Genomic DNA, 18,196 nt, shown 5'->3' with positions numbered 1-18,196 from the left:
TGTACAGCTTAGTGCACACAATCACCAACACTGTAAAACCAAAAACAATTTATCAGTACATACTCTACTGTAAAATCACTGTAATTACCTAAATATATTCTAAATTTTACTTTTAAGGAGCTCCTTGAGAGCAGGTTTCACATTACAGGCCCTCTCTATTTCTCCCCACAACATATACTATATTATGGGTGTGAACAGTAACAGGTGGTGATGATTTCTTTGCAGGTTTTCTTTTTTAAGGTCAGTGAATTGCTAGCATAAATAAATCATTATATGTCAGTAAAGACATTTTGCTTACATACACACTGATTTTAAAAATTAACCCTGAAAGATGGCTGACGCTCAAAAACACCGTGTCACCTGATACCTCCTCTTTTTCTCTTTCACTTTTGACTAACAGAAAACTTTAAAGTCAGCCCAAAGAAGGTACGTGAGTTTATTATGCTCTTTCATATTTGTGTGCCATCAGGTATAATAAATTTCTTCATCTATAAAACAGGGGTCCATAGGAGGTTCCTAGAGCAGTGCCCAGTACATACTAGGTATTCAATAAATTTTAACTAGCCATTATTTATGAATGCTGTTTTCTCTGTTCTGAATACCACCAAGTGATGTTAAGGCCCAAAGAGCTTAACTTAATAAAAACTTGTTGGATACTGGATATTGATGTTGATTCAAAATCGCAGTAGAAATGGTGTAACTACTTAGCTGCTCTCTCACAATACTATAGATAGAATCTGGATTCACACACTTAAACAGCAGCTTACAACCTAAAAGCTACAGCAAACTACATCAAAGCATTAGTCATTTTCTCTGCCCCACCCTGAGGAACAAAGACACTTTCTTTCTTAAATTTATTTTCAGTTCTAGATTCTCCAGTCTGCTCCCTCTTCTCCCACGCTCCTCACCCCTCTGCACCTCTGCAGCTGTTTCTTTAAGCCTCCCCACAGGTCTCTGCACTACTACCTCCTTCTACCTCATATACTAGTAGTTACTCCAGTGGCACCTGAAAAATCTCTTTTCCTTTCAAATCTTGTTTCTGTGGAGAAATCATGTAACTTCTAAAAGCCCAGGATTATAGCTGCAGCATAATCCCTTTTCTAGAGGTCTGCACAGCCCCCAGCATGTCACTATTTTTGGATAACCCTCTAGCCAGTGCTAGACCAAGATACAGCTCATGGACTCTCCATAGGCCTCCAAAATCAGACTATGGGAACATATGACTAGAACAGGTATAGACAGCGTCTCTCCCACAGCAAACTGAAAGCTTGGTCGGTACATTTTATTTTTCTTTCTAAATTATTTTCACCTTTCATTTACAACTCAGGCACTTAAAAAGATTTTTTTAGTCAAATGCCTTTCTCCAGGTGATGTTCCCAACCCAAGGATCGAACCTGGGTCTCCCACATTGCAGGCAGATTCTTTACCATCTGAGCCACCAGGGCAGCCACGTAGTAACACGCTCTATGCAAGAGGAGACTCTGGTGCCAGCTCTGCCATGACTAGCTTGTGACTGTGGGCAAGTCACCTAATTTAATGTCCAGTTTCCTTATACATAAAAGATGAAGGATTTTGGCCTCAATGTGCCTTATGGCTGCATGCTAATAGTCAATGACTGTATTATAATACTACAGACAGACTAATTCTAACACACAGAGGCTTCAAATCAAACCATGGAGCCACATCTTCCGATTAACCCAACAATCCACAGTACTACTGTAATACATGGTAGTGTACGCACTCTACCAATTACGCACGCTAGTCAAGAAGGAACAAAGAGCAGAAAGAATTAAAGAGCGCAACAACAGTGAGAAGGTAAGAGCTATCTAGCAGCCAAGCTCCTATAATCATGCTCAAGGATACTCTGTATTTATACAGTCTCAAACTAGAATAACATTCAAGTTGATTACTATTCATAAAAAAAAAGTGAATATCTATAAGTAAAGATCACAGATGCACAAGTCATGCTATTTCCAGTAAGATTATCTATTGTGGGAGGGGTCTCATGTTGATGTTTGCCATAAATCAACACAATACTGTAAAGCAATTATCCTTCAATTAAAAATAAATGTTTTAAAAAAGATTATCTATTGTTCATACTGATTCCTTTCTATTAAGGCAAAAGTAGCTAACAGAATAAAAATTCAGATTAAGGTAAAAAACTGACATTTCATCCAACATGTTTTTCAAGGTACGATACTTAACACAAAGAGTAGTTTCCAGCTTTCTAACTCAGTAAAAGAAATGGTTAGCAAAATTACAGATGGGGAAAATGTCACAGAACAAACAAAAATTGTTATTCAGCCTTTGAAACAAAAAAACACAAACATATCTTGCATTGCCTGGCACTGCCAGACACTGAGACTTCAAAGACAAATAAGTTTAGGAATTTATGGTCTTACAGGAGAAGTTAGATCTATTTTTCTTGTGAAATTAACCAGTTTCCTTAACCTAAAATATAATGTTTCCCCCAGCCCACTGTCCCTCTAAGCATGCCAGTCTTCTACATTTAAACATTCTTGAAAATACTATTCAATTCAAACTCAATTCTTTGCTGAAGCCTCCCCTATTCCCTCTGAATACAGTCAATTAATACTCCCTGCTCTGATGGCTGGCACAGATTATTCCCTTTCAGCATCAGCCCTAGAGGTTAATTTCCAAAATTAAGCCCCAAACTGTCATTCCCAGTCACATCATCTCATTTTATCTCTAGCCAGCTCTAGCTACCGAATAAGAAAAAAATTTTTGACTCTCTTTCCAGCTCCTAATCTCATAAACTGCTAATGGGTTTTTCTTGATTTTGATTGAAATGGTAAACTTTTTGGTACAACCTGAAAATCCTTCCACATCTATGTAATTCTCCTTCAAAGTGACCCTGACCAGGTTCAATCTGATCCTACACAGGCTAATGTCAAATACCAAAACACTAATACTTGAACCAATTATTTTAATTATTTGGGTTGGGGTCTGTTTAGTATTCCACTAGCCCTAAACTCAAAAGCATGATCCTCAAAAGCACAGAACACTGCCTTCTTTCTGTGTCTCTATCCCCAGTCTAGAGCACGTTCTAGGGCAGAGTAGACACGTAGTAACTGTGGGGAAATGGCTTGAGTTTCTATGAGAGTCAGTGGTTGCCTAATCACATTTTGCAAATGCCAGTTCCAATAGATGGAATTTTCAATGTGGGCAGTTAACAGAAACAGGACATTTCCATTCCTCTGCTATCTTTAGTCAGCCCCACACCCACTCGTGGTTACGCCTTCAACTCTCACCTCACAACTATACTTGACAATAAATTTGGACTCACTCACAAGTCTCCTATTCTCCCTGACATGTACTTAGGCGCTCAGTCATGACCGACTCTTTGCGACCCCACGGACTGTAGCCCACCAGGCTCCTCTGCCCAAGGGATTCTCCAGGCAAGAATACTGGAGTGGGTTGCCATGCCCTCCTCCAGGGGATCTTCCCAATCCAGGGATCAAACCCAGGTTCCTGCATTGCACGCAGATTCTTTACCATCTGAGCCACCAGGGAAGCCCCCTATTCTCCCTATTTCCCCTCTAAACTTTATTCTCAAACCCTGTTCCAGCTCTCTTACACCCATTATCTGCTTCAGTGAAATTAACTGCTATCAATCTGTCCTGTCCACTCTATATCCAATACCTGAAAGAGTGTAAGAAATGTTATGAGTGCTCATTACATATTTGTTCACTGAATGAATGAATGAATGAATGAATATCTTAACAATAAAAGATGGCAGTGAGTTGTGAACAGGACAAAGATAAAGGATCTCTCTGAGAAAGATTTTTCTAGAAAGTAACTATATACCAATCACCAAAGAGACTAAAAGTGCACTAAGAAATTTTTATTAAACTTAATTGATATACTAAGAATACTTGCCTGCCCATAACCTCTTCTGGAGACATCCCTATTTCATTTGGGGATTGGAAACTACAGGATCTGGGCCATGCCCCTCTCTATGACTGGATAATCAGTAAATACCTCACACAGGACCCACCCAGTCACAGGCTGACAGAAGGCCTACACCCTGTGTGACCTAGCTCCAAAAGATGAGTGTGTTAAGTGTTAGTTGCTCAGTTGTGCCCATGGACTGCAGCCCACTAGGCTCCTCTGTCCATGAGATTTTCCAGGCAAAGATACTGGAGTGGGTTGCCATTTCCTTCTCCAGGGCATCTTCCCAACTCAAGATCGAACCCGGGTCTTCTGCACTGCAGGCAGATTCTTTAACAACTGAGCTACAAGGGAAGCCCCGTCTGAACCATAGCCACTCACTCTATTTTGACTTTTTAACTGTAAAATTTTCCTTAAGAGCCAAAGCAGATGTCACCATTAATGACATCAGTGTCTCTCTAGGTATGAGAAGATGCAAGAATTGGAACTCATGAAATCTTTTCCTGAAGGAATCCAACTATCTGAAGGCCTGTTCTGACAGTTTTTCCCAGAGCACAGAGTGCCTCATTTATGATTTTCACCCTGAACTCCTTTCATGGGCGTTGAAAGTCAGCAGTTGCAGTAGCCATGATTGTATTTCATGACCGTTTTATCCCATGGTGCTGAGAATGTCCATTCTCAGGTTTGGCAAAGATTTTGTTGATAGGCCACTCAATGTATTATGACTGGAGTGAGTGAGTGAAGTCACTCAGTCGTATCCGACTCTTTGCAATCCCATGGCCTGTAGCCTACCAGGCTCCTCCGTCCATGGGATTTTCCAGGCAAGAATACTGGAGTGGGTTGCCATTTCAACCAGTCAATTATTGGATGATTCTGCACTAGAAGACACAGAAAAAGTCATCCTAAACTACAAGGTCACAATGTGTGAAAACTTAGACTACCACTATAGCACATCAACACCAAAAAGGTATGTTAGTCGCTCAGTCGCGTCTGACTCTTTGCAACACCATGGACTGTAGCCTGCCAGGCTCCTCTGTCCATGGAATCTTCCAGGCAAGAAGACTGGAGTGCGTTGCCATTCCCTTCTCCAGGGGATTGTCCTGACCCAGGGATCGAACCCAGGTCTCCTGCACTGCAGGCAGATTCTTTACCATCTGAGACATGAGGGAAGTCCCCCCCAAAGGAAAGGATTCAGAAAGTTGGTGTGAAGAGAAAACAGCATAAACAAATATACACAGAGACTCAGAGATGTCATGAGAGAGAGACTGCACAAAAGAAGACGCTAAAAATAACTGAGGGAAAAGAGAGTGTATGGGACCAAGGAGACAAACGGGAGAGGAAGACACCAAGGAGAATCAGTAAAGACAAAGTAAAAAGAGGCAGAAACAGTGGACAATGAAGACAATGAGAAACAGAATGAAGGCAGACAGCAGGTGGCCAATGCCAGCACTGCTTCAGTTTCTGCAGCCTGATTTTTCAGCTCTTCCTGCACTTTCATAAATCTGTCTCTAGTTTAACAGTAATTCCCCTCTTCAACTCTAAGCTAGTTTGAGTGAGTTTTCTATCCCTTGTGACCCAACAAAACAAAACCACCATGACCACCACTTTGAATGGAACTGGCTTAAAAAGCTAATTATAATCAATTACCCCTTTCCTGGCCTTTAAACCTTTTTAAGTTGCTTCAATTAAATACTGAATATAAGAAGAGATATTTATGACATGTGTGAGACAAAACAAATATATGTGTACCTATCACTCAATATAAAAAGTTAAACATTATCAGTTATCTGAAGTTACCTATGTGTCTCCTCCCAGTATCAATTACTTTTTCATTAAATATTTCTAGAAGGCAAATACTCAATAAGGGATGGGGAGAATTTTTTTTTAATCTCTAACAACCAAAATATGTCTGGCTTACACAGCGGTGTAGGGTTTGTTCAGCTTCACATCTTTCATGGACTTGATCCTATCATTTTACAAGCCATATTATAAACCATAAAGTAGAAAGTTAACGTTCATAAACCACCTAAATGGGGACAAAATAGTTTAAAAAAAAAGGGGGGGGGGCAGCTCACTTAGCCAAGTAGCTCTCCTCAAAATATTTTCACTTGAGAATATGAACAGTGTTACTAAAGATCATGTGTTTTCTTTGGACAACAAGTCAATTAAAAGGGGGAAGTAGGCTCTCTTCTTCACTTTTATGAAATATAACAAGTGTGCTTAAGGGATCAGTCATTTGTGAGCAAGAAGGGGGTTCATTTTCTGACTGCTGCAATGTTCTAATCCTGGCTTCTGGTGAGTAACTTTCCTTTTATTTCTTTGAAAGCAGAGCAACATAAAGTCACTGTAGTGCTAAGGCTAAATTACATGGTATGTACATGTGACCTGACTGAAAACTATTTTTGAATAGGCACATTTCTTACCAGCTAGCTCTGCCTCAAAATTTTCTTGTGAGACAGAAATGTGAAATACACATTTAACCCATATAAATAATTCATAGCAGTGATGTCCTACAAAGTAAACTGTAATGTTACATCCATTCATCAAATTTTCACATTTAAAAATATTAGAATCATATCGCTACCTAAGTCTCAAACACTGATGGCAGCATACAGCACTTTTCTAAATGCCTATTTAATTGAATGAAAATACCAACTTTAAAAATTTACCAATAACAAAATATAAATTCAGTTGTCTATAATTTCAATTCAGTTTCAATTCAAATTCAGTTATACATCCTTATGGATGTCTACAATTTCAATTTCCTTTACCATATAAATGCTCACCAGTGCTGTAAGTCAAACCCCAAAAACTTTGGGTTCATACATGTATTTCCTTCTACTAACCTTTATCACAGCATGAATTAGTAGTAGAATGGCAAAAAACAGAGGTAATAAAAGGGAGGAGAATGCAAAGTCTCCAGATGATTTCCCCCAAATTCTATCTATATTTATCTTTATCTAGGGGCTTCCTTGGTGGTTCAGTGGTAAAGAATCCACCCATAATGCAGGAGATGCATTTCGATCCCTGGGTCTGGAAGATCCCCTGGAGAAGGAAATGGCAACCCACTCCAGTATTCTTGCCCAGGAAATCTCAGGGACAGAAGAGCCTGGCTGGCTACAGTCCACGGGGTTGCAAAGTTGAACTAAACAACAACAAATCTTTATCTATTTATAGTAAAATGTAGCTTTTTAAAATACAGCTAGTAAAAATTCAAATCAATACTCTCCAAATCTGCTGTATACCTTTCCAGCCTTACCTCCTACACTCCTCCCATGCCAACCCTTTACTCCAGGGCAGATCTATTTGCTCATTCATATTTCTGGGTCTATGTACATACTATTCCCTCTGCCTGGATGTGCTTCTCTCTACTCTCTGCCTTAAGAGTTTCTATTTATCCTTCAAAGTCTATCTCAAATGTCACCTTGGAGAGGACTTCCCTGATATGTCTCTCCCTCCTCCCAAAACTGGCTATTCTTTCTATAACAACATTCCATTACCACTGTTTACTTGAGTATCTCCACAACTTGAACTGCTTAAGAGTTTTGTCTATTTCTCATTTATATCTCCAGGCTAGCAAAGTACCTGTGTACACATAAGACAATCAGATACCTAATCATAAATAAGTCAATAAACAAGCCTCCTTCTGAACACTGAAAATCAAAAAGCTTAATAAAAAGTAGCCTTGACTAAATTAAATGCAGTGTCCTGAATTGGATCGTGCAGCAGAAAAAGAACATTCATGGAAAAACTGCTGAACTTCAAATAAAGTGTGAAGTTAAGTTAACATTAATGCATCAACATTAATCTCTTAGTTCTGACAAATAAACCACAGCTATGTAACACATCAACACTAAGGAAGATCAAGCAAATACTATACAAGAACTCCATGCATTATTTCTGCAGCTTTCCTACAAACCGAAAATTATCCCCAAAACAAAAAGCTTACTAAATAAACTTATAAGTAGTCTAGAAAAAGTTGAAAACTACAAAATCAATGAGAACATGAATGTGGACTTTAACTGCAACTATAATAACAAAAAAGAATAAGAAACATACGTGTCTTCTTAGACATAGACAAAGAAAGGAAATTATTTTCAATAATCTGAAATGAGCCTAAACATGTGAAGAATTATTAATGCTGCAAAATGGTAAAAAAAAAAAAAAGACTTCCATCATTAAACTGAAGTAGTTCAATTTTTATTTTCAGAAATACATACATAACTCAATATTAAAATAACTTGCACAGAAAGGTTAAGACTGTGCCATCATGTCACATACATCAGAACTAGAATATCTACATAAGTCACTATAGTATTTATATCATTACTTCAAACCGAGTCCTGTTCTGAAGTTAACGATTCCCATGTTCTAACTGCAGTAGAGACGGAAATGTTCTATTAAAGGTATCTCACTCTAAAACAATCCTTCTGTAATTTACAGTAATTTGTAAAATATAACTTCAAGGTCCGGGGCAAAATTCATCTCCTCATTAGTTCAAAGCAGTGACTAAAGGGGAGCTTTGCTGCTCAACTGATTTTAAAATATTTTTAACCTAATGATTCTAAAATATATTGGTAAGTTCCAAGGTCATATCTAAGTATAAAATACTATCCATTAAATAAAACCTATAAAAACTAGAGATTTCAATACATGACTAAAACAAAAATCCAAATACAATGTTTAAAGATAACACGTTCGTAAGTTCTCAGAATTCAATGGAATACTATTTTACTTTTAAAATCCAACTTGAAAGGATAAAGGAAATTTTTTGAGTATTTAACCAAGTGTAGATAGGTTGCACAATCAATCACTACAGGAAGATTAGTTAAAATATGACAAGAATCAAGTTATACTGCTCATTTTTAAAGAGGTCTGACTTAAATGGTCCCTATTTTACGAGTGTAATAAGCGTTAACAGCAGGCCACGTGAATAAAAGCAGGAAATACAAGAACAATTTAAATATACAAATAGTATATGTTTCGATCCTGGCGAGACATGCCTGCCATGCCAGCTGTATAGATTTATACGAGCAGCTAAAAAAATTAGGACGCCGTCTACTTTTAAGCAATGAAAATTTTTTGAGATGTAAAATACAGCACTCAAAAAACTTAAGACTTTTATATGATTATTAAAACATTTATCTATTTCAGATACAGACATGTGACTATAGCAAAAAAACAGTACTGGAACAATGTATCTCAGCTAACCCTTAGAAGTCCTAAACTTTAAATATCTTCTAAGTTAAACTCAAAAATCAAAGGAAACTCATGTCTAAAGACTATATCTGGGAACTCCCTGGCAGTGCAGTGGTTAGGACTCTGCACTTTCAGTGCCATGGGCCCTGGTTCAATCCCTGGTTGGAAACCAAGATCCCATAAGCTGTGCAGCACATCCAGAAGGAAACGAAAGACTACATCCTCCCGAAAATTGTTTCAAAGATCACCTAGGCCATTATTCAGGTACAAATCAAACAAATTCGGTCTTTCTGGTATCCTTTCTTTGCTTGGTTTTTATCAGATGTGTTCATTTCTGTTAGCACCTAATAGCAAGACATCAAAAATAGTGTATTCCATTTACATACCGTGCTGCATCAAAACTGGAACAATCCAACAGTGATCCTAACACACTGTTATTCAGTTCAAGCAGCTTGAATTACAGAAATGACACGGAAGATCGCTACGTAGGTAAAACAATAGCCTGGATAGATAAAGGTTTAAAGCTAACTCTAACTTGCCCAACACTGATAAAGAATTAGACAAAGTGAAGATAATTAAAATAGGTAGGAAAATCAAATACTAGAAGACTTTATTTATATCTTCTTGAATACTGACATACAAGGTACTTTGTGAATTTGTCTTTCAAATTTTAAACTTGTTTCTAACTATCTTCCTAAACAGCTTTATTATGTTACACTACTTTCAATCAAACTCAAGAAAAAGAGAAATAACACAAATATAGCCTTCTTAATAACTTGCTAAAATATTCCATCTAGTTGACAATATTAATTCCACAGACAAGGGACCCCTGAGGTTGGACCTCACTGTATGGAAAAAGGAAAACGAAGCTCAGAGATGAGGACTGCTCTTCCAGCTTTCCGTCTCTGCCCTACATTACATGCTGTCTCCTACTGCTCAATTGAGTTACTAGTCCAAATAGATGGATTTTATTAGTGCTAGTCTGCTGTATTCTGTTGACTACAAAACAGATGTTTTTAATTAATTTTTATTGGAGTATAGCTGCTTTACAATGTTGGGTTAGTTTCTTCCGTACAGCAAAGTGAATCAGCAGCACATATACATATCCTTTCTTTTGTGGATTTCCTTTCTTTTCATTTAAGTCACCACAGAGCACTGAGTAGAGTTCTCTGAGTTACACAGTAGGCTCTCAATAGTTATCTATTTTATACATAATATCAATAGTGTATATACGTCAATCTCAATCTCCCAATTCATCCTACCCTATGGACTTCTCAGGTGGCTCAGTGATAAAGAACCTCCTGCCAAGCAGGAGATGCCTGCTTCAATCTCTGGATCAGGAAGATCCCCTGGACAAGGAAATGGCAACCCACTTCAGTATTCTTGCCTGGGAAATCCCATGGACAAAGGAGCCTGGTGGACTACAGTCCACGGCGTTGCAGAGAGTCAGACGGGACTTTCACAAAGAATCAGACAGGACTTAGCAAATAAACAGCAACAACAACACACTACCAACTGGTAATCTGAACAAATTTAGTGTCCACTGCTCTAGACAATTCTTATAAGACCCAGGTTTTAATTTTTTGGTCTTTAATGCTAATATTCTAGCTCCTGAATACTTAAAGCATATCTTCCTTCCCATTTCTCCTAACAAGCCCCACTTCCGAATAAAACCAAACAGAAGACGACATGGCATGGATAACTAAAATCTAAGAGCAATCTCTTTGCCAAATGTTTTTACCTACTCTCTAACAAAAACCTCTAAGCAACGTTATCAACAAGGAGAAAAATGGTCCATTTTCCCTCCTCCCTTAGCTCTGGACAATTTTCTGGTGCTCATAAAAATAACAGGGGGAAAAGTTAGCCAGGAAAAAGTAGGGACAATGATGCACAGATTCTGAACTGATTATATGCATTTAAGAAAATTAATTCCTGAATTAAAAATCAAAGGTAATTAAATTCAAGTGACATTAACTACTCTGGTTGGATGTGTTGCTGTTTTGTTTGGCCTTACCATACACCATGTAGGATATTTGTTCCTCTACCAGGGATTGAACTCAAGCCCCCTACAGCTGAAAAGAAAATCTCTGAGTTGGATATGTTGATAATGGGAGTTTAAAATCTTGCATCTACCTGAAGTTGAATTTAATTACATCTCCCAACCACACAAAATGACAACTTGATGTTGAAAATTAGCAGCCATGTTCTTGTGAATTAAAGAAAAACTAAACAATGATATGTTTAGCTCTTCATCTCATTCCATTAAGTTCAGCTTACATTTAATGAGTGTCTACTAGCTAGGCATTATCATCTATTAAACATTAACTCTCTAGCCAAGCCTTTTTAATAGAGAACTTGGCCCACCTAGTCCCTGCAAGGGTCAGCCTTATGAAACTCATGATACCCCACAGCCCTGCCATATTCCCACCATAGGTAGGCACCTGACAGGGATGGGCCAATCTGATATTCTTTTCCAGGAACCCAGAATGAGAATCCTGGGAACCTGAGTCAGATGATATGAAGTACCTGAACTACCAGATTAGGCAGTGTGTGAGCCAGAGGTATCACAGTAAGTCAAAATTGAAGACCTGAAGGGAAGTAGGAGCAAAGAGGTCCTGAGTGAGCAGAGAAAGCTGATCTGAAGAGGTGACTTACCAACAAAGCAGAGCAAGTGACCAGTCTCTAGGAGAAATGGAGGGAGGGGACATGTATTACATTCCACATGCATTCGACCTGCTTGTATTTCATTTCTTATCTATCCTTGGATGTCTGATGCCTATAAAGTTGCCTACTGTGTCTTTTCAACAAAGACCTCCTTGACTGGAACAAGTATGAATGAGTTTCTATTTCTTACAGGCAAAACACCTTAGCGTTATACCAGGTGCTGCAGCAGATATAAAAATATAAAAATACTAAGTTCACTCAGCTTTCAAAGGCCATACATAGTTAGGAGCTGCTAAGTTTACAAATAACCATAATATAAGGTAGATGATGGCATAAAAAGTACTACGAGGTTTCAAAAAGAGGGATACATCACATCCAACTCAGAACATCAAAAAGGTTTCATGGAGGAAAGAAAACTGAAATAGCAATTATAATAGATGGTGCTTGGGATAGTTAAAAAATATATTTACAAGAAAAATACAATGTTGGAGACACGAGTGGAGTTAATAACAAAAAAAAATAATTTTACTGGTCCAGGAAATACAAAAATCTGGTTTACAACTGAGTCACAGAACTTGGTAACTGACTGGTTATATAGATAAGAGCAAGCAAGGAGTTAAAAAAAAAAGTTCAGTTTTCAGGGTAGGTGAATCCCAGAACAGAAAGGTTCACAGGAGGCGGATTTGGAGAAGAGAAGTGAAGAGGGGAGGCAAGTTCTGTACTGGATATATTGACAACGCAAGTGGCAGTGAGCAGTTCATTAATCACTGGGGAACTGCAGAAAGAGAAGCCATCTCAAGCACAGTAAATGGTTTTCTCAAAATTCCAAGTAAAAAACCTTTAGAGAAAAGAGGTAAAAGATTTTCCAGTGTCTAGGTTTTTCCTTTGCATTTTGAATGTCCCATTTTTGCCCAGCTACTGATTTTCCTGGTCCAAAGATGACAGACTTTAAGGAGGTTAGGCAGTATCATAGAAAAACCTGATGAAAATACGGTTCTTCTCTTCAGAAAACCCCACGTAACCACAAATATTGCTAACAATTTTATAAAGTTTATGGATCTTCTGAAGCCCTAAGGAGTACACACATCCCAGGTTTTTTGTTTTTTTTTTTAAAGGCATGATGTAAAAGACCCTGTGGAAGGAGAGACTGGGTTGGAAGAAAAAGACGAAATATCTGCAGGGACTCATCCACTCCCTTTTCCCCTCCAAGCAACTAGAGCATGAAGCGGCACACCACGGGGGAGAGGCAGAGTGAAGAGCGCAGAGCTCAAGGTCTGCAGTTTTACCAACCATCTGTAAGAGAAGGAACTATTTTTATCAGAGATATCTGCCCCCAAACTAAAAGATTTTTAGTAGTAGTCTAACGTTGGGCTGGAGGAAGCACAAGCTGGAATCAAGATTGCCGGGAGAAATATCAATAACCTCCGATATGCAGATGACACCACCCTTATGGCAGAAAGTGAAGAAAAACTAAAGAGCCTCTTGATGAAAGTGAAAGAGGAGAGTGAAAAAGTTGGCTTAAAGCTCAACATTCAGAAAACTAAGATCATGGCATCTGGTCCCATCACTTCATGGCAAATAGATGGGGAAACAGTGGAAACAGTGTCAGACTTTAATTTTCTGGGCTCCAAAATCACTGCAGATGGTGATTGCAGCCATGAAATTAAAAGATGCTTACTCCTTGGAAGAAAAGTTATGACCAACCTAGATAGCGTATTAAAAAACAGAGACTTTGTCAACAAAGGTCCGTCTAGTCAAGGCTATGGTTTTTCCAGTGGTCATGTATGGATGTGAGAGCTGGACTGTGAAGAAGGCTGAGCGTCGAAGAATTGATGCTTTTGAACTGTGGTGTTGGAGAAGACTCTTGAGAGTCCCTTGGACTGCAAGGAGATCGAACCAGTCCATACTAAAGGAGATCAGTTCTGGGTGTTCATTGGAAGGACTGATGGTGAAGCTGAAACTCCAAAAGTTTGGCCACCTGATGCGAAGAGCTGACTCATTTGAAAAAACCCTGATGCCGGGAAAGATTGAGGGCAGGAGGAGAAGGTGGTGACAGAAGATAAGACGTTGGATGGCATCACCGACTCGATGGACATGGGTTTGGGTGGACTCCAGGAGTTGATGATGGACAGGGAGGCCTGGCGTGCTGCAGTTCATGGGGTCACAAAGAGTCGGACACAACTGAGTGACTGAACTGAACTGAATAGACTAAAATATGTTTAATATGCTAAAAATTATTTTTAACAAAACACAGTTGCAGCAACCATTACAAAGTTAAAGGTCCCATCAAATCCAGAAGTACTAAGCACCCAACTCTATGGTCATTCCTGTACTTACAACAGAATTAGCATACTCAGGCAAGATCACAATATTGTAACTGCTGAAAAGGATACCACACTTTCAGACTGTAGAAATGCAAATAAAAGACACAAAGAATAGTAAATTCTTATAAGAAACAAACCAACCTATTCTTGCATGTGAATTTCAATGTTTTATGCCAGTTTCTTTTGCCCAGGCATGAGATGCACCATCACAAGAAATCAAAGCTATGAATCTTATGCCAAATAGCAAACATTATAAACAATATCATCTTATGAGAGTTTAAAATAATAGCATATTTATCAAAGGACAGTCCGATTTTCAATAACAAGCATATTCAGTCAGTAACATGCAGATACTTAAATGTAAATAAATTATAAAATATAGGGTTTAAGTGAATTAGACAGTTCCAATCCAGTATTCTTGCCTGGAGAATCCCATGGTTGGAGGAGACTGGTGGGCTACAGTCCACAGGGTTGCAAAGAGTCAGACACGACTGAGCGACTTTACTAACTAATTAACTACTACTCTGCATGCAACTTAATTTTTGCCCTGCCACTACCAGCAAAATCCTAAAGAAGAAGGCACTAACCTCATTTTGATAACAATGCTTTCTCAAGGTCTGCTAAGGGGAACTATCAAGAAATGGATCGAGACAGCACCGGAGTAGATCATTCAATAACTCACAAAACTAAAAGATAATGTTTAATTCCTTTTACCACAAAAGAGTTGTATTAAAATTCTTTGAAGGTCTCTGAAAAGGGTTCATTAATATTTGAAAAATAATCAAATATCTGTCTGAAACACTCTTGAAAAAAGCAACTAAAATGACGTTTTCCAATCGTTGTAACAGAAGTCACCGTTTAGTTAGTATTTATTTGCTAAACAGTTTACATATATTATCTCATTTGAGCTTTAGAAATAAGTATCACATCCCCACTTTATATATGAAAGTAAGACTCCTAGGGTTAAGTTACATGCTCTGGGTCTCACAGCTAGTAAATGGAGGTGGGAATTGAATTCAGTTTTATGTGACTCCAAAAGCAGTGCTCATATCCATTATACCAGTGATTCCCAACTTTGGTCACATCATGCTGCATGCTTAAAATTATAATACTTGTATAGACTGCCAAATAAACTGGAGGGACCTGATGAAAATAACGTACTTTCTTTTATATTATAAAATTATGACATGAAAAAGTATAAAACGTTATAGATGATATTAAACACTAATTGGTATAAATCTTCCAAATCAAATATTTTCAATTGCCAAACTCAGAAAGTGTACTGGTGGAATCATACCAAAAATGTTCAAATATCATTCTAACTGCTATGAAATTTGAAAAGTTAGTTACAAAATGATTTAAAATCATAAAAATGATTTAAAATTTCAAAACCATAAAACATTTGCCAACAGCACACTGCAAACCTTCCTATGCACTACCATCTGCTTAGGAAGCCCTGTATAACATAATTTTGTTTCTTTACAGAATATTATGATTAGACACTAGTATATCAAGAGCTTCTCAATAATACATCTAAAAGAAATTTAAACAAAAAGTAACAAAACAATTATAATACTGCATTCCTCCTGAATTTCTATAGTAACTTTAATTGGTAACATTCATTTTGTTAAAATAATAAGTGACTGCAACTTAGACCAAGTTTGATAGTTTTACAGAGAGGAAGTAAAAATGACTTGCATGTATATCAAAGGAGGTATTCAACAGCAAAATTATTTGTTTACTGTGATGAGTGCATTTTGTTTATAGAAATAGCAAAGAAGATAACTTTAATTTCATATATGTGTTATGTCATGACTCAAGCAAATGCATCTCTCTCTGCAACCTGCTTGAATCTGTTCATTTAACTTGCTCAAGATTAAAAAAAACTTACTTAAAACAATGAAATTGATTAAAAAGGAAAAGCAAATGTTGTAGTACCTTGATTTTTACCTACTGCTTTTGAAATTTCCTAAGTGATCATGTGTTTAATTTTGTTTTTAATTAAATGCACTATTTATAAAGTCCTGTATTACAACAACCTAATATCCTGAGAGGATCTCTGATTATGAATGTAAACCAAAATAACCATAGAAGATAAAAACACACCTTTACTTTCATAACCAACTGATCGATAGAAACAATGCTAATGCCTTGAGTACTATAGTTTATATCAAACACCTGAAAGGTCCCAAGGAGCTATGTCCAACAGTAGCTGACACACGCTGGTTAACAGTTTATATTTAAGCATCTACTACGTACCAGGGACCATGCTCATTCACAAATGATACCCGTTATATGGAAGAGTAGCAGTTTGGAACTTCAAATTTTTTTTTCATACATTCTGTAAGAGTAAGTATTCAAACTGAAGGCTCAAACTCCAGTGCATAACTTCCTCCCTTTATTCAAAAAGCTGTTACCAAGGCTTCTGCAATCAACAGACTGTCAAACACGTTACCATGAAAAGACTAGCAGGAGCACCCTGAATGCAGAATAAACCCTGGGTTACGGTGGTGCGTTCTGTCCTCTGGAGCTTCACACCATAAAAATTAGGCACTTCTCCTAAAGCAACTTCTTTTTCCCCAAAATCAACTGTTTTAAAGAGCAAAGTTCTACTGCTTACAGAAACCATTACTTCCATTTATTCTTCCCTAACAGATCCCTAGAAAATACTAACAGTGAAGAAAAAATGTGGCCTGATTTATTGGTAAGCTGACATCAGGGTATTTTATATGATTCACTGAGCTTCTAGAAAACAATTTCTCAAAAATTCTAAAACCAACCAGGCTGAGTAAAATGCATCTGACTGTACATAGAAACAACCTAAAACGAATGTCAAGTAAAATAAATTCCTGAAGCCAGTACTTTTCGTTTGAAGAAACAAACAAAAAACCCCAGCTCAACAGAAGTCTGTCACAATCACATCTTTTACAGTAAGTCAAATTCCATAATTTATCCTAAGATAACTGCATTCCCACTGCACACCATCCCTAGCAAATATTCATCAACTCTCACTGTGTAATCTATTGTCATCATCACATCCTATGCCACAAACCTCAAACAAGACAGGCTTTAAATATCCTCAGCTCACACCAGCTCTTATAAAAACAGTGGAAGGAGTTATAAAAAAAACCTTAAGAAAATAAAAATAATAGGAAATAGTGGATAAATACACACAGCCTCTACACTCAAACTCTTTCCCTTTACACCTGAGAACTTTTCAGTTATTTCAACCATACACCTTTATGTTCCTGGATGACCCAGGGTTCCTCCACCTCAGCGAGAGCTCAAAATGTCCACTCTCTAATAAATGACAGGGTCCTACGTGACCACTCTGTTCAAGACCCCCTCTCTATTTATATTCATTATTCAAGCCCCCCCCCCAGCTCTAATGTCATAAAGTATCACCACGCTCCAAACTCACAATCCATTATACAAGCCCAACACACTCTCCCGTCCTCAACACCAACTCACTCTAACCCTTCCCTTGAAAAACCTTCTCTAACATCAGCTCTTCCTTTATGAGCTTGTCCCATATTCCTAATACAGTCTCAATGTCCTACTGGACCACATTTAGAAGCTCCTTCGCTAAACACAATCCCAGCATGGTGGCACACCCTCTTTCCAGCCTAATTCCTACAACCCCAAAACCCCACCCCCTCATCATGCCCTCCGGCACCAGCCACAACCCCACACCCCGCCCCACGTCCGTCACGCCCTCCAGATTCTTCGGGGTCCTCTCCTCCCGCCCGGCCCGACCCCCCATTAGGACTCTCAAGTGCCTGGGCCCTCTAAACCACCCCGCCAGCCCCGCCCCCAGCCCCTCACCGAGTAGCAACAGCTTCACTTCTTTGGCCGCTTTCTCCCCGTCCTCCCGCAAGTTGCGGTCGATCATCTTGCTTCGCTCCACCGCCGCCTTATCTTCGGCGCTCAACGTGCACCCCATGGCGGCGGCGAAAGAAGGGACCGGGCCGGGGCTCACTCAAAAACCGCGGAGACTGCGGCTTGGCAGGCGGAGACACAGTCTACTACTGGGCGGCGGCCCTCTCCGTCAGCTCCCAGGGCGCCCAGAGAAACCGGATATCCGGCGTTTTACGACA

General features: G+C 38.5%; 1 protein-coding gene across 2 annotated transcripts in view; it reads right to left on the bottom strand.

Annotated features, from left to right (window-relative positions):
- GNAI3 (G protein subunit alpha i3) overlaps window positions 1–18,196 on the bottom strand; it is a 46,553-nt gene extending 28,357 nt beyond the window's left edge. The window contains exon 1 of one of the 2 annotated variants that reach the window (XM_018045872.1): window positions 17,925–18,196. In XM_018045872.1, the coding sequence (XP_017901361.1) occupies window positions 17,925–18,042 (118 nt within the window). In that variant the 5' untranslated portion in view covers window positions 18,043–18,196. The remainder of the gene's footprint in view (window positions 1–17,924) is intronic. The other variant, XM_018045873.1, reaches the window with a different exon arrangement.

Source organism: Capra hircus, chromosome 3, assembly GCF_001704415.2.
Source record: "Capra hircus breed San Clemente chromosome 3, ASM170441v1, whole genome shotgun sequence".
Classification (NCBI taxonomy): domain Eukaryota; kingdom Metazoa; phylum Chordata; class Mammalia; order Artiodactyla; family Bovidae; genus Capra; species Capra hircus.
Note: the sequence above shows the minus strand (reverse complement) of the source record. Positions and strands in the feature narration are given on the sequence as shown.